Source organism: Pituophis catenifer, unplaced genomic scaffold, assembly GCF_029215685.1.
Source record: "Pituophis catenifer annectens isolate HBS135680 unplaced genomic scaffold, rPitCat1.0.hap2 SCAF_3, whole genome shotgun sequence".
In the NCBI taxonomy this organism is placed as follows: domain Eukaryota; kingdom Metazoa; phylum Chordata; class Lepidosauria; order Squamata; family Colubridae; genus Pituophis; species Pituophis catenifer.
In genome coordinates this window covers 187,574,287-187,592,107 of record NW_027256883.1, presented here as the reverse complement: position 1 = coordinate 187,592,107, position 17,821 = coordinate 187,574,287, and the positions used below count along the sequence as shown (strand labels likewise).

At 38.8% G+C, this 17,821-nt stretch overlaps 1 protein-coding gene across 1 annotated transcript in view; it reads left to right on the top strand.

Moving 5' to 3' along the window:
- Positions 1 to 17,821, top strand: part of ARHGAP40 (Rho GTPase activating protein 40) — a 34,137-nt gene that overhangs the window by 12,354 nt on the left and 3,962 nt on the right. Inside the window, exons 3-13 of the mRNA XM_070939972.1 lie at positions 1,718 to 1,932; positions 4,485 to 4,560; positions 6,000 to 6,157; positions 7,450 to 7,615; positions 10,094 to 10,185; positions 10,286 to 10,363; positions 12,055 to 12,214; positions 13,738 to 13,820; positions 15,153 to 15,359; positions 15,822 to 15,962; positions 17,486 to 17,646. Of these exons, the coding sequence (XP_070796073.1) occupies positions 1,718 to 1,932; positions 4,485 to 4,560; positions 6,000 to 6,157; positions 7,450 to 7,615; positions 10,094 to 10,185; positions 10,286 to 10,363; positions 12,055 to 12,214; positions 13,738 to 13,820; positions 15,153 to 15,359; positions 15,822 to 15,962; positions 17,486 to 17,646 (1,537 nt within the window). The remainder of the gene's footprint in view (positions 1 to 1,717; positions 1,933 to 4,484; positions 4,561 to 5,999; positions 6,158 to 7,449; positions 7,616 to 10,093; positions 10,186 to 10,285; positions 10,364 to 12,054; positions 12,215 to 13,737; positions 13,821 to 15,152; positions 15,360 to 15,821; positions 15,963 to 17,485; positions 17,647 to 17,821) is intronic.

Sequence of the window (17,821 nt, the reverse complement as noted above, 5' to 3'; positions counted from 1 at the left end):
TATTAGGCTTCATCACTCATTAGCTTGAAAAGAAGTCAGAATTGGAAGTATCTAGAACAGAGGCAAGACAGAGAGGATAGAGGTCAACTGTAGGGATTGCAAATGTCACAAGTGGTTTTTTTCCAACTCAAGAATGGGTGGAGAGCATTTCAGCTCAGCAGGGGAAGTCTCCTAAGAAGAGTTGGGCTTTAAATAGATGCTTCCCTAAATATGCTGAATATCTGGTTAGATGTAATGAAAAATGAAATTAAAAATGTGTCAGAAAAAAATTCTCTTCTAAGAAGAACTGGGGGGAAAAAAAACTTGCTGGGAATTTTTTTTTTTTTTATTACTCATGTGCGGTGTCAAAATGAAACAAACATAGCTCTTTGTGTGTATCTATGAAGAAAGATGAAAGACACAGAGAAAATAATGTCGTAAACAAGGCACTTCCGAAATAATGTGTGTTGTGGAGTTCCTGGTGCTCTTTGAGTTTCGTTGTTTACTTGCAGACATTTCATAATCTGAAATGACAACATCATCTGCACATCAGTGCATCATCCGAATGTGTGTTGTTTAGAACAAATATTGCATTAATTCATTAGCCTTAATGTATAGTAGCTCACTAAAAAAAAATTAGGATTAAAAGTGTACAAATACATAAAGAAAGGATTTGGAAGAAGAATACTGAACTAAGCATTGGAGAAACAAGATTTTGCAACAATAATCAAATATGTAAGGAATATGATGAAAATTTTTGTAAAGTAACTTTATCCAGAAACATTTTTTTAAAAATCAGCTTTCTAAAGAGATAGATGACATCTCAAGTCATGCTTTCAGCATACAAAGCTAAAGAAATGGAAGAAAAGCGTTGAGTATAGAATATAAGAAATGTGTACATTTATTTATTTATTTATTGGTTCGATTTATATGCCGCCCTTCTCCGGAGACTCAGGGCGACTTACAATGCGTTAAGCAATAGCCTTCATACTTTTGTATATACCTGCTTAGTAGGGCTTTCGCCCCCCCCCCCCAGCGGTGTTCTTTTTATACAAAGTCAGCTTATTGCCCCCACAATCCGGGTCCTCATTTTACCTACCTCGGAAGGATGGAAGGCTGAGTCAACCTTGAGCCTGGTGAAATATGAACTTGCAGTAATTGCAGGCAGCTGGCAGCTAAGTGCTACTTAACAGCACTTTAGTCTGCTGCGCCACCAAGGCTACATGCTACTTCTATCTTTATTCGGTTTGCATGGATGTCCATTTTGAGATCCTCGTAAACCAGAAGGTGTCTAATATCGGATGAGGATTTGACTCAAGGAAATAAGATGGGTATTTAAATAGGACTGGGAGTTTTGCAAGCAAGCCCACTGGGCCCTTTCAACCCTATCATTCAGGGAAAATAATAGGAGCTTCTTAAGATATCGTTGGTTAAAGACACATTTGTTTAATTTTTACAATTGTATGTTTTCTGAATTATTCTGTGACTGGAGTCACACAGAACGTTTAGACTAGGCATTGGGTTGCTTGTAGTTGAGGGTGCCATGACAATCTAGCCATTGTCTTTTCATGTTGCATGAGCCGTTAACCAATAATAATAACATTTTAATGCAACAACAGCTGTTGTGTTTTATAGACCCAGATTCTGTCTTTCACAATGTTGTGTGAATCCATCCTTTGAATAGGAAGTGCTATGCTGTTTGTTAACCTTGCTTTTTTCATTCTTCCTTGCCTCTCAGAGGGCGAAGCTGAAGCCGAATGGCTGCAAGATGCAGGACTCTCTGATCTAATGAAGGACCATGAAGAGAATAACATTGTCCTGCTGTCCACTTTGACCAAGACTCAGGCCGCAGCTGTGCAGCGAAGGTTGGATACTTATACCCGTTCCCGACGGAAGAAAAATAAGCAGCCTATCCGTGATGTCAGAGACATTTTTGGAGTAGTTGAATCTGGGGTACATTCCTTTATATTGTTGTTTTGCATTAGCTCTTCTTCTCACTATTTCAAGCTCCAACAATTTAGAATTCTTGAATAATTCTAAAATTGAAAAAGAAAGTCAGCATTTTATCCATTTTTAAAATGTATCAAACTTTGTAACCTTATCACTTAGAAATTTTTTAGAGAATAGGTGATTTAAGTGTAACATAAAATACTATGTTTTTCAGTATTAGGAAAAATAATAGTATTTTTCGGACTATAAAACCCACTGGAGTATAAGACGCATCAGGATTTCAAAGCGGTAAACAAGAAAAAAAGTTTTTGCCCTCCCCGGCCACCAGGAGCACTCCGCAGGCCTCCCAAACCCTCTGCACGTCCCATTTTTGTGAAAAACGGAGCCTGCAGAGGGTTTCGGAGGCCTGCAGATTGCTCCTGGGGGCTGGGGAGGGCAAAAATGCCCCGTTTTTGTAAAAAACGGGCCTGTTTTTGGCCTCCCAAATCCCCCACGTGTCACTTCTTGCCTTCCCCAGCCCCCAGGAGCACTCTGTAGGCCTCCCAAAACCTTCGCGTGCCCCGTTTTTGTGAAAAACGGGCTTGTTTTTGGTAAAAACGGGACGCATGGAGGCAGGGTGTTGGGAAGCCAAAAATGGTTATATTCAGTGTATAAGACACACCAACATTTCCACCCTCATTTAAGGGGGAAAAAGTGTGTCTTATGCTCTGAAAAGTATGGTAATTGTTTTCATAAAAATATGTGCTAATCGTGAGTGATCAAAACCATCAAAATGCTTTTTCTTGATTAAACAGGGAGGATATTTTCCTTGTTAGCAATTTCAGTAATTTTCTCAACTTTGTGTACCCCAGGCAAATGGTCTATTTTTAACTGAGAGAGACCATATGAGCCTCTAATACATGCTTGACTTACAACCACAATTGAGCCCAAAATTTCTGTTGTTAATCAAGACAGTTATTAATTGAGTTGTTCCCCATTGTATGACCTTTTGCCATGGTTGCTAAGGGAATTGTTGCAGTTGTTAAGTGAATCTGGCTTTGCTTGTCAGAAGCTCCCTAAAAAGGTTGCAAATGACAATCCCAGGATCCCGGACATTCAACCATTGTAAATACATGCTGATTGCCAATCATCCAAGGTTTGGTCATGTGATTATGGGGATACTGCAGTGCTCATAAGTATGAAAACTGGTCATAAGTCATTGAAAAAAAAGTGACTTTGTGAACAGTCATTAAACGAATGGTTGTAATTCGAGGACTACCTGTACTGAGTAATTGTTATTGTCTCATGGTTAGAAAATCAGTTAAGCTTGCTGTGCTCCACGACCATAATGGTATCCCAAATCTGTCTCATATAAAGGAAAAAAAAAAAAATTCTCGGACTCAGAGTGACCCTCTTAGAGCCTACAATACAGTAGGCTGCAGTGTCCTTGGCTCATGGTATCCCTTTTGCCGCTTTCTGACAAGCAAAGTCAATGGGGAAGCCAGATTCACTTAACCGCCAGGTTACTAACTTAACAAACACAACAATTCAGTTAACAACAGTGGCAAGAAATGTCGTAAAATGGGGCAAACTCACTTAACAAATATCTCACTTGGCAACCTAAATTTTGGGCTCAATTGTGTTTCGTAATTCGAGGACTACCCATCTTTGCTTTCTGACCTTTGACCATATTACCCTGACAACAGGAGTTTTAATATGAACTGGATTTTAGCTGTGAATCTTAGTTCTTATTTCCAGCACTGCAATCATTGAAAATCCCTAAATATATACTAGAATGATTTTTTTAAAATAATTAAAGTAAGGGGCAACACTCCATGGCATCCAGATAAAAAGATAGAATTTTCAAGTGTGCTTTTCCCCCCCTATCGTGCTCTTTGAAATGATGAAAGATTTACTCAAATTGTACTTGACTTGATGACGTTACATCGATGTCATATGATTATCTTGCCAGAAATACAGATGGCTGACCATTGCTCCATTCTAAGATACCTTTTTCATCTCTCTGGTGTAGCCTATAGCCCCAATATTTTCTGGTAGTTATCCTTTCAAGGATAATCTGGTTTAACCTAGGTAAGCTTTTTGAAATCAGCTAAGGTCGGCTACATGCTGCCATCTGCTGGGCTTCAGAATCATATCAAAATCCATTTTGTTCATAATATTTAACAAACTTCCTTAGAAATGATTAATTATTGACAATCAATTTTGATTTTGAGGGGCCATCTCCATTATGTTGTACTAACAAAGTTGCATTTTAATCTCAAATTTAGCTTAATGTTATACGTGAATCAGTCTTTGTAAACTAGGAGTTTTACACATATTTGACTTTCTAAAAAAAATAAAATAAAAACATAATTATTGTAAGTATCGCATTTTGAAAACATTTTCAGGTTTTTATGTTCAGTGTTGGGATAGCCTGCAATCAAAACAATAAACTTACTACTTATTTAGGTTACACATAAAATAGCTCACTGATGCGCTAGAATGCATGCTTTAAACAAGCCGTGGTTTAAGTGTGATATGTGAATTCACTGGCTTTTCTTGCATTCCCTGCCTAGGAGACTGAACCAGTGATGGAGGCTGAAATGGATCGACCTCACCGCAGGTCTGCATCATCTAACAACCTTCAAAAATGTAAGAAACATTACTGCATTGCTATGAATAGAAATTAGGAATATACTCTTTAGAACAGGGGTGTCAAACTCAAGGCGCGGTGCCTCTATCAGCAAAAATGGAGCCTGATAATTTTATCAGCTTTCATCTTAATAAAATTAATTTGGGAGAATTTCAGATATAGGAGCCGTGGTGGCACAGTGGTTACAATGTAGTATTGCAGGTGAATTCTGCTGACTGCCAGCAGTTCGGTGGGCTCAATTCTCATTGGCTCAAGATTGATTTACCTTCCATCCTTCTGAGATTGGTAAAATGAGGACTCAGATTGTTGGGGACAATATGCAGTCTCCTTGCAATGCTGTCTTATAACTTCCTCACCTCCCCACAAAATAATAGTGCTTTTTACATTATAAAAAAATGAGGAACTGAAGTAGATAAAACCAGCTAGGTGGGAACACACAGACCTTTAGTTAATTGTTGCAGTAACATTTTTGCAGAGCAATCATATCTTGCTTAGAATAGAGTGAATGCATACAGTACATCTGGCTGGAATTCTTAAGAGCAAATTTTGTCATTCCGTGTCAAGTGGTCTGGGGGTCCCTGCTCAACCATCACAGATTTTGATGAAATTTTGTGTGAACATGCACACATGTCCCCAATGAACATTGATAAAGTGTTAACGTGTGCTGATGCAATTCTTGCAGAGATATAGGCATTTGTGTGACCCTATACCGCAGCCTTCTACAGTATGACGCTGAGGTTCCAGCAAATTTAAGACATAATATCTCTGGCAATATTTTGTTGAGAGAAACAAAACTTGGCCATCTTGTACGACTTTCTGTGCTCTAGTAAACAAAATAATAAAAACATTCTCATGAGTGATCTTCATTTAGATAATTTGGAGCAAAGTTGGCTGAAAATAGTGCAGCTTGAAAAAAGGTTAAAGTTTGGCTTTTTATATCTCTGGAAGAAAAGGTGAAACGTGAAACTTTGTAATAACTTGTGCGTAAAATCTGTGATAGTTGAGCGGGGCACTTTTCTGAAATCAGGCCACTTGACATGGAATGATATGTCCTATATTGTCTTTACATGACAAAAATTATTGAAAATAAAATTATTGGGTGAGCTCAACTTGATTGAACAAAATGATTTCATTTAAAAAATATTGATTTACATAATATTGAAATCCTTCAAAGACAACTGGATTTTCAAATGGAAAGGGCATAGTTAAACTTTTGGGCTTGTATGTTAACATAAAGCTTTTTATTTAACCTCTTTATTCTGGATATAAAACCTAGATTATTTACATTTGATTAATACTTGGTTTTAGGACCCTGGGAACCATTTATTTTAAAAAGCAATCTGTATTTCTGTAGACTGATTTTAGTCAGTAGATAGAAGTATAAATTTCTATCTTGTATTTACGTTCCTTTCTTCATTCAATTTTTTAAAATTTTTAGATCCAGTGGGAATCCCGGACTTTCAGTCTCCACTGAGAGATTCTGTGAGAGAAGAATTATTCAGCACTGAAGTTGCCTATTCAGAGCAGGCTGCAATCCTGCTCAAAGGATCATTCCCAAGGGAAACCAGGAGAATAAAGGAAGAGAGCTGTTTGTCTGTAAGGCTTCCAATGTTTTTAAACTAGGGTTGACCATACCATGGATGTACTTCCATTTGTAACCACTCCCAGAAATGATTAGGGAACTGGAGGCTAAAACATATGAAGAACAGTTGCATGAATTTGGTATGGCTAGTCTAGAGAACAGAAAGACAAGGGAGACATGATAGCAGTGTACCAATATTTGAGGGGCTGTCACAGAGAGGAGAGGTGGGACGTGGCGGCTCAGTGCTAAGAGCTGAGCTTGTCGATTGAAAGGTTGGCAGTTCAGCGGTTTGAATCCCTAGTGTGCATAATGGAGTGAGCTCCTGTTACTTGTCCCAGCTTCTGCCAACCTAGCAGTTCAAAAACACGTAAAAAATGCAAGTAGAAAAATAGGGACCACCTTTGGAGGGAAGGTAATAGTGTTCCGTGCGTCTTTGGCATTTAGTCATGCCGGCCACATGACCACGGAGACGTCTTTGGACAGCACTGTCTCTTTGGCTTTGAAATGGAGATGAGCACCACCCTTCAGAGTTGGGAACGACTAGTACATATGTGTGCTAATACCTTTACGTTACACAGAGAGCAGAGGCTCAACCTGATTTCCAAAGCACCTGAAGTCCAGACAAGGAATAATGGATGGAAACTGATCAAGGAGAGATTCAACCTAGAAATAAGGAGGAATTTTCTGACAATCAACCAATGGAACAGCCTTCAGAAGTTGTGGGAGCTTCATCACTGGAGGCTTTCAAGAAGAGAGTGGACTGCCATCTGTCAGAAATGGTGTAGGGTCTCCTGCTTGGGCAGGGAGTTGGATTTGATGACCTACAAGGTCCCTTCCAAATCTGTTAATCTGTTAAACTCTGAAATTTGTTGGCTGAATGGCAAAATGTCATCAGTAGGATTTCAGGACTGTTCATTTTTTTAGGATCGGGAGACTATTAATGAATGGCAGTAGCTTGACTTTCTGAGGATGTCTGCCCCCATTCTCACTCACAAAACATCTTCAGAACATCAACAGAAATATCTGGAAAATACTGTATCTGCTCCCCTTTTTTTTGGAAACTAACTTTATTACATGGATGCCATGCAACCTCCTAGAAGAAGCTGAGTTACAATTAAGTTTTACCCATCCTTGGAAAAGGTTTTTATCTATTCATTATAGATAATGAATAGATAAATTCATCATCATTATCATCATCATCATCATCATCATCAAATTCATCATCTTTGAAGAAAGAATTTTCTCAGAATTACAAAGTGGACTGAGATGTCACACTAATTTCTTCTTTTTTGATTCTTTGATTTAGAAGTTTAAGATCCCCAAGGGGAGGCTAGGAGTAACCAGGACAGAAGATCTGTCCCTGCAGGACCTGAAGAAAATTCCTACCCTAGCACTTATTGAACTAACTGCACTCTGTGATATTGTTGGCTTTGAGCTGAAAAGGAACAAGGCAGTTAAACGAAAGTCATCAGGTAAATTGTTTTTCATCCCTCCCCCTTTTTTTCCTATGGTACTTACAATGTGTGTTTCCTGAAATTGGTGGGGCAGGAGGAAAGGTACAATTGCTGAGTGACAAATGGGGAAGCTTATTTGATAGCCGCTTGCCACTGTGGTTTGGGAAAGGGATCTCCAATCCCCAGGCTGTGGACTGGCACTGGTCCGTGGCCCACCAGGCATTGGTCCATGCAAGTGAACAAAGCCCCATCTGCACATATGTGGGATGCAGGTAGGACATGGAACCACACACACCCAGTCTGTGGAAAAACAGCTCTATACGGAATTGGTCCCTGGAGCCAAAAGATTGGAGGTTGCTGGTTTGGAAGATGCAATCTCTCTGCAAATTTGTATATGCAATTTCTGTTCCTATTTGAATTGCCACTAGGATACCGTTGGAGACTAAATCACATAATAGTTTTGGGGAAAAACAGAACCCTATTCAGAAAACAAGAACATGTTTTTCTAGGATGATTTGCTCTGTGAGAGGGGCGATTATGGTTAGGAGAGAATAGATGAGGAGAGAAAAGGTAATCTTACCTTCTCTCTGTTCTGCAAGCCGAAATGCAGTCTATCTGTTCCTCAGTACATTCTGCCCAGCTTCTCTGTCCAACTCCTCAACCTTTATACGATGGAGATTCCTGGCACCTGAGTTGTGGGGGCGGGGTTGTACAAGAAATGAGCTTTCAACAAGTCTCCACACTGCATCCTCTGCATGCTTCAGTATTCACTAGCCAGTTCAGTATTAAGGGAAGGTACCATGTTCTCCAATCATCTTCCTGTAGTCATGACTCTACTGCTTATACCATTGCGGTGGTATTGCTGGCAGAGCTTGGCCATTATTGCTATCACATCAAGGAGCCAGCTGAATTGGAGCCTAGTCTCAATCAGCCTTCATGGATATTGCAGCTCTTGGTTAAATCTTATATCTTTTCTATTTCTCCTTGAATATGTCATTGTAAAAAGTTCACAATATTTTCATAATATTGCTTGACTATACAAACCTGTCGTGAGTCAGAAGTATAGCCCATGTATCTTCTTTAAATGACCCCATAATCCCTTGCAGGGTGAAGTCTGGGCAACTGAATGGAGCTGAGTGTTTACTGGCCGGATGCCCTTCCTGTCACCAATGCAGAGTTATATTCAGCAGATATATTCTCATTGTGCCCAGGGAGAAATATCTACCTCTACCTAGGATCGAACTCACAGCCTCCTGATTGTGAGGCGAGAGTTCCACCTCTAGGCCACTGCACCACAAGTATAGTCCATGTATGGTGGCTATTTTTTTGTTTATTCCCACCAGCCTTCTTCACAACTGATGTTAAACTAAAAGCTATTTTCTCTCCTGTTTCATGGTGGCTCAAGTAAAGTCCAGGGTACAGTCCATCAAGAAAACAGGCAAATGGCAGGCAGAACTAGAGAACCACAAGAGAAAGCTGAATAATAATAATGATAATAATGACTCATGAAATAAACCAAGGGAAAAGGACTTTAAGAGATTTTAAAACAGAATTGGATAATCTGGAAGATACTTTTGAAAGTAACTCATAATCACCATAATCACTCATTCTGGACCAGTTGGAGCCTCCGGGTGCTCTTCAAGGGGAGCCCCATGTAAGAATTGAAGTATTAAAACGGGCAAGAGATGATGGATAGAAAGGAATTATTATTACTTTTCTCCCCTTTTTTCTAATATAATGATGGCCTGATTAAAAACTAGAATAGAGGTAGAAATACCTTTATATAAAGCAGTAGTTATATGGAAAGATTGGAGATTGAAAGATGGTATTATTAGGTATGTTTAAATAATAGGATGACTGGTACTTGAATGGCATATTGTGACTTTGAACAACCAAATTATGAAGGACTATGTCTTAATATAAACAAGTGTATTAACAGTAGGATTAGTAATGGTGGGCTGACTAGAAGTTAGAATAGAGGTAGAAATAAGAAATAGGGGGAATATTAGCAGATATAATTTTTATATAATAGAATATAAGTAATAATTAGATGGCAAGATTAGAGGTTGAAAGAGGATATTACTATGTATGCTTAATATCATTGGCATTAAAATGGAACACTGAAATATTGAATAACTACTCTAAAACAATCAATATAATTGATAACAATAACAATATAAACAATACTAGGATTATATAAATCTGATTAATGTAACAACTATTATTACCATTTCTGTTTGTATCAAAATGAATTATACCCAGAGGCCACACTGTTCATGTATTGATATTGATGTATATTTAAAAATAAAAATCCAATAAAACTTAAAAAAAAGAGAGAAAGAAAGCTGAATTGGTGGACATCCTAATCACATTATGGTCTTGCTGTTTTAAGTACAGTTGTTTTTTCCTATGGTCTACTAAGCTGTCTTTATTTGTTCAAATTTTGTTTCGTTTGAGAGATGAAATAGTTTTAAATATAAGTGGCTTTTCTTGCAGACCACAAACTTTTTGGAGTTCCACTTGGCACTTTGCTGGAAAATGATCAAAAGCTTCTTTCAAACACCCGGGTTCCATTGATTTTACAAGCGGTAGGTTCATTTTATATCTCTTGTTGTTATCAATTCTGTGTTTTGAATTTGGCTGCACTATTGTTGCTTTCTCGTGATGATTTGCCCTTTTGCTTCACAGTTGCTTTCATGTTTGGAAAAGAAAGGGCTGGATACAGAAGGAATCCTGAGAGTTTCAGGGTCACAGTCCCGCATTAAGGTACATTGCTGTGGTTTTTAATTCAGTTTCCTATGGAGTTCTTTGGAAATTTATTGGGCAATCTTAATGAGAATATCAGCATTTGGACCACATTTTTTTGGGGGGGAAAGATCCATTTGGTCTGCAATATCATCCCCTATGATATATAGAAGTATATCATAGATGAGATCTAAATAAAAGTAAATAGAATGTAGACTGCAGTCCATCTGTGGGTTATAGGCAATTTTTGGTAGACTATCGGACAATTCCTGGTGGCTGGATTGTTCTTTGGAATATCTCTGCTAAGTGTTGAGGAAGGGTTTTTATAAAATGGATGAATCAGTAGCCTTAGTATCCGTGGAAGGCCTGTGGAAGGCGGGAAAAATATGATGCACAGGACTCTTGGTATACTTGCTCATGTTTTCAACTGTTCAACTGACTAAAGAATTCTATCCAAATATGCAAGTGGGAATCCCCCAGAATAAAAATCTCAATGAGAAAAAGAGAACCATTTCTCTTTATTTATTTATTTTAATTGAATGCAGTAAACACCACATTGGTTCTTAGGTTCATGAAGACAGTGTATATTCTGATCACTTATCAAGCATTAGTTAGGTTTTAGCTCTTCGTGATTCTTTAGGTATAGTCTTAGATATCTGGCATATCATGCAGAATTTTAGAAGGATATAGTTGCTTCTGCTTGATGCAAAGGTTTCAGAAACATGTTAAGAGGTTTCTCAGGTGTCATAGCAATAGCACTTAGACTTATATACCAATTTACAGTGCTTTACACCCCTCTCTAAGCGGTTTAAAGAGTCAGCATATTGCCCCCAACAATCTGGCTCCTTATTTTGCTGACCTCAGAAGAATAGAAGGCTAAGTCAACCTTGAGCCTGGTGAGATTCGAACTACCAAACTGCTGGCAGCCAGTGATCAGCAGAAGTAGCCTGCAGTACTGCACTCTAACCATTGCGCCACCGCGGCTCTTGTCATGTTGGCTTAGAAAATTACATTATTATTAAATGTTATTATCTGTTCATAATATAGGGATGTCTCAACTTCACAGTAACTCATTCACTTATTATTTATGCCTAACTGTATTTGGCTTGATGATAGCTTATCAAAGCTGGTCATTTGACTTATAAATCATGGTTAATTGTCACATATAACCAAAGCCACTTCAAATAATAAATAAAACAAGCCATGACTTAATGCAATATTGTAGTCAATCAGAGAATATGCTTACATTTGTTATTTCATGTTGGATAAAAAAGGATTTTTGAGAGCTTGTACCTCAGCTATCTGACCAGAAAGTGGCAGCAGTGAGCAGTAATAATGCCACTTTTGTTAAATTCAGAGGCATTAAAAAAACCCAATTTTTCGATTATTGCTGCAGTAAATCATTGTGATGTATTCAATATGGACTGGAATACTAATCGGTTTTCCATCTCTTAGCAAGAGCTATTCAGTTTGTAAGGTGTGGTACTGTATTTTGTCACTGGGAAAATGCTATGTTACTGTTTTTCCTCACTTCCAAATGTTGATCCATCCATCGTTTGTTTCTGTAGCTGCATTTTAAGGCAGACAAGCTGTTAATGCAGATCACATTTCTCTCCCTTTCATCCAGGGGCTTATTTTAACCAAATACTCCAAAGCCTTTTTAACATCAAGGCATCTTTTTCCCTTTCCTCATTTTCTTCCCCTTGCATTAGTGTTTGGAACAAAAACTGGAAAATGAGTTCTACACTGGCTTCTTCCGGTGGGATGAGGTGCATCAAAATGACGTCTCTGGTCTGCTGAAGAGATTTATTCGAGAGTTACCCACACCTCTTCTGACAGCAGAATATTTGCCTGCCTTTGCAGCTGTGCAGAGTAAGTGCCAGGCCAGGCAGAGAAGATTTCATATCCTTCAGCGCTCATTTTTTCTCGCCTTCCTTGGGAGGGGTTTGGTTTTTTTTTTGGTGGTATTACGCTGTAGTAGATGTGTTGCTGGACATATTTTGTAGCTGTCTGTGTCTATTTTCTTGCTTGGTCCTAAGGATAACTTTTATATAAGCTCATCTGCTACCTCCTATATTCTTTGCTCCACTTGATTTATTGTATTTTTGTTGTTAGTGGCAAAGTCGTGTCCGACCCATCACGACCCCATGGACAACATTCCTCCAGGCCTTCCTGTCCTCTATCTGGAGTCTATTTAAGCTCACACCTACTGCTTCAGTGACTCCATCCAGCCACCTCGTTCTCTGTCATCCCCTTCTTCTTTTGCCCTCAATCTTTCCCAGCATTAGGCTCTTCTCCAGTGAGTCCTTCCTTCTCATTAGGTGGCCAAAATATTTCAGTTTCATCTTCAGGATCTGGCCTTCTAAAGAGCAGTCAGGGTTGATCTCCTCTAGGACTGACCGGTTTGATCGCCTTGCAGTCCACGGGACTCGCAGGAGTCTTCTCCAGCACCATAGTTCAAAGGCCTCAATTCTTTGTTGCTCAACCTTCCTTATGGTCCAACTTTCACAGCCATACATTACAACTGGGAAAACCATAGCCTTGACTATACACACTTTTGTTGGCAGGGTGATGTCTCTGCTTTTTAGTATGCTGTCTAGATTTGCCATAGCTTTCCTCCCCAGGAGCAAGTGTCTTTTAATTTCTTGGCTACAGTCCCCAACTGCAGTGATCTTGGAGCCCAGGGAAAAAAAAAATTTTTTTTAAATTAAAATGGAAAAAGATAATGAAGACAATATGCCTTAAAACAAAGCAGTGACATTGAGCATAATAATTTCCAAGAATTGGAACCTCAGAGTTCCTTCTGAGCTTGCAGAAGGAAATAAAAAACGATGTGTGCCTATAGCCCAGAGCTGTATTCAGAAGTGGTTCAGAAAGAAAGCTAGGATGATAACAGTGATCCTGGAAGGAGGGATAAAAAAAAAAGGTGGAACATAAGCCCATCAATTTGCACTCTTATATATAAGGGCCTATCCACACCCACCCTGGTAAAGCCATTTTGTGAATAGAAACCTTCCCCTGTTCTGAGAGACAAACAAAACCCCATGTGTATCTTTCTTGCCCCACTCGCTCTAAATGTTATGATTGTTCTTACACTTAATTTCCTACAGCTGTCTGGAAGAAGATGCAGTTTACCTAGGCATTATTATTTTTTTCCAGGTGATACAATTGAAGTAGTCATAGAATGTTTGGTTAAATTGTTATTTGTGCACATTTTTTAATAACTCCAGCAGTTCCTATGATTGTAGCAGTTTCCCATCACTTCCCGTTTCTGATGCGGGTGACGTTGAATGCTTTGCATATGAGATGCGTGAAATGAAGCAACGGGCTGTTCAGAATCGTGGTCTTAAGAGGTTTAATTCTCAAAAGAAATGCAATTGTTCTCTTTACTACAGATATCCCGGATTTGAAACAGAGGCTGCAGGCTCTCAATCTGCTCATACTGATTTTACCAGAACCTAACCGAAACACCCTGAAGGTAATCAGGCAAATGCTACCCAGGGAGCTATGACTTGAATAATTTCCAGTGGCAATAAATCACTGAATAAAAGCGGTAGCTTGGTAATGCAAGTACATTGTTTTTTTGGCATAAGGTCTCAGATTCCCAATTTTCTCCAGCTGTTAGAATCTTAAGCTTACAATGTTATGCCTGTGCTAAATATTTGGAAACTACTTGAATAGGCTGATCAGGAATTTCCTGGACTTTAGACTAGTCTGGCTTTTTTTCCAGCCTTGGCAGCATGAAGATGTGTTGACTTCAATTCCCAGAATTCCCCAGCCAGCCACTTTATTGTTGATATTCCTATAATAGCATTGAATGGAAAGTGTTCTTTTTAAAAGAAATGGGCAATGATTGTACCTCAGATATTGTGGGAATGCCACTCCCATCATCCCCACCCTTGCATACTGACTGGCATGATGGGACTTGATGGGTTCAGCAATTGGAAGAGCTCATTGTTCATAATTGCTTTAAAAAACCCACAAATTTGCATACATGTTGTTGTTGCTATTTTGTTCATCATCAGTCATCATCATTCTGGCAAAATGATGTCCGCTTTGTCATAAAGAATAGGAAATGATGAAACAATTGTGTTTCATCATTTCCTATTCTTTTTGACAAAGCGGACATCATTTTGCCAGAATGATGAGGACTTGTTGGTGTCTGCTAGCCTCCATGCCCCATCAAATGTAGATTTTTTTTAAAAAAAAGTAAACAAGAGTTTATGGAATTGCAGAGAGAGAAAAACTAGCCTCTAGGAACATTTATTTCCAAAAATGGGCTTATTAACAACAACATAAAATTCCTGGATAGCTTCAAAATAGTGTTTGGTAATGTCTCTGCCAGTCAGGAAATAGCACATAAAGACTAGAAGACTTCCAAGGTCACTTCCAACTCTGATATATGATATGATATGGTGTGGTGTATGGTACGATACGATACGATACAGTACTAGTACTAGTACTAGTACTAGTACTAGTACTAGTACTAGTACTCTACTCTACTCTACTCTACTCTACTCTACTCTACTCTACTCTACTCTACTCTACTCTACTCTACTCTAGGTACCAGTAATGCAGAAGTGTTAGGAATTTCTGCTAACTCATATAAGTTAAAGACTACAATGCCCAAACATCGAAATATTTTTGATGTGCAAAGTGGTAGTTCTATCTTACCTTTTTAGAAAGATCATAACTGAACAATTTACTTGGCTCAATTTGCAGATTTGACAGAAGATAGGTATCATCAGTAAGCATTCGTTAATATTCAATCTCTCTGGAATCAAATTGGTTCTCTTCTCTCCTCTCTCAGGCGCTGCTGGAATTCCTCAGGCTGGTAGTTACCAAAGAAAGAAAAAACAAGATGAGCCTTTGGAATGTTTCCACTGTGATTGCTCCAAACCTCTTCATGCACAAGAGTTTGCCAAACAAGATCCCAGAAGGAAAAGAGAAGCAGCTGGCAGAAGGAGCAGCAGATATTGTTCGAATGATGATCCATTATCAAGCTTTGCTCTGGACTGTAAGTTAGGGAAACGTTTATTTCCCAAATCATTCTTCAGTTAACATGAGCAAAACTTAATGTAATATTTTTCTGCAAAGAGAAAAGTGTTGGTTAAAAGGATCCTTTTAGCATTTAAAATAACCTCCTTTCACTTTCTATGTTATGCTGACAGTATTTACAAATTCCATTATTTAGATTCAAAATCGTTCTTCATGTATAAATTACTCTGATCAAAGAACTATCATTTTCAAGCAACCAGGAAATTTCCAACATCAAATGGCTGATGCAGTAATTGGACTTGTAAGGGGATGGTGGATGTAATTAAACGTATCAAAAAACAAAAACAAAACACCCACACATTGGTTATTTGTTTCTCCCATCTTCAGGAGATAATTCAGAATGATTTCATGGAGATTTCTGATATGAATGAACTGTAACACTGAAAGTTTGCACACCTGTCATTTTTCATGTTTGCTTTAGGTTCCTTCTTTCTTGGTAACTCAAATCAGAAAACTGAATGAGAACAGCAGCTGGAAGTATCAGTTCTATGACAGGAGGATCAAGAATCTGTTAAGAAAGATTCACGCGGACAAGGAAAAGACAGAAAAGAACAACGTTGAAGTGAGTGAGATCTCTGTTCAGCTATTTTGTATCACTAGGACAGGGGTATCAAATAGATTTCATTGAGAGCCGCATCAGGGTTGTGTTTGACCTTGGGGGGCTGGCTGGGCATGGCGAGGGTGGGTGTGGCCAGCTCGACATTACTCATGTTGGGGGTCCCTGTGGTGGCCCAAGTGCTTTGCCAGCTAAAATGGAGCATGGCCCTCCCAAGCTCCATTTTTGCTGGCAGAGGGTTGCAGGAAGCTCTGATGGCCAAAAACGGAGTCTGGGAGGGCCATGTGTGCGAGCTCCATTTTTGTTTGCAGAGGCACCATGGGCTGGTCCTTCGCTGTTTCCAGGGCTGTCCCACGGGCCAGACCTAAGCACCCCGTGGGTCGGATCTGGCCTGCAGGCCTCGAGTTTGACATCCCTGCACTAGGACATCATAAATGGGACTAAAGCTATCTATCCTCTCTAATTATTTTGGTAAAGAAAATAACAGGGAGAATCTGCTCATATTGATATGTGCATCCAGTTGTAAGCATAGATAATTTGGAGGACAGGGTTGGTGCTGGAAAGGGTAGAAATGAAGTGGATCTGTTCTTAGTCCATGCATGAAGTCCTCCGTTTATAACCATTTGCTTAATAACAGTTTGAATTAATTGTGGCCTCTGAAAAAGTCAGTTAATGACCTAAATTTGAATTTGCAACCAACCCATGTGATTGCAAATCAAATGCTAGGCAATTGGTTTATGACTAGTTGCACTGTCCTGCGGTTAAGTGATGACAATTAGCCATGTTTGTTGCTGATTTCCCCGCAAGAAAAATGCCATTGGTTACTATGGGTTTGCACTTAACAATCATGTGACTTGATTTACAACCACAGTAAAATGGTCATAAACTCAGGTCTGATCACATGGTGACTCAATTTATAACCGCAATGATTGACAATGGAAATTCTAATCCCAGCTGTGGTCGTAAAACAAGGAGTACCTAGAGGCTGATTTAATAGTCCATTCAAGGCACGTACACAAATGAAATGAGAGCCCACAGTATTGCTTCTCCTAGATGTTACAATCATATATAACGTGTCGTCTGAAGTGATTTTTTTAGTGACTTTGGGCTGTACATTCAGTTTTGATGTGCAAAAGAACATCAACATCCTGCAAAGTAGTTAACCATGATTCTGCAGGATTAAAAAGAAATTGGGCTGTGGTTTTTTTTTGGTTTTTTTTGGGGGGGGGGGAATGCCTTCAAGAAAAGTAAGATCTCTCCCTCATGTAAACACAAGGGGGCGGTCATGTTTTATCAGTTCTAGGCACTCATAATGCTCCTCTTACATGTGAAAGAAGTGGTTTTTAATCATTTCTTTATGGCAGTCACCCTTTTGTTTCTTACTACCTGGTGATGTAAAACAGCAGATATTTGGAGGCAAGAGTAACTCCACACCTTGATTAACTCAATATATCTCCACATTTGTTACAGATTTATTTTTAATTTGATTCTTTCTTCATATCTCTCTTATTGCCGTCCCTTTCTTTCAGCCTTGCAAAATAGTCAAAATCCAGGCTTCCTTGTTCTTAAAAGACTCACTGGAAGTTCATTTAACTCACGGAACAAAAGTAGCTGATGTTCTGAGACAATTCCAGAAAAACCTTGGTCAGAATGGCTGGAACATTGTCAGCACAGTCAATATAATCAAATGGTAATAATTTCCCATTTTCTCCCTTATCTTCAGCCTAACATAGCTATGATTGGTTTTACCTTGTATGTTAAGCAGGAGGAATTTGAAAATATGAGTTAAACACACTTTAAAGGAAACAAATCTGTCTCTGTGTTTTCAGTAGCTAGAGAAGTCAGCTCAATCACAGTATGCAAAG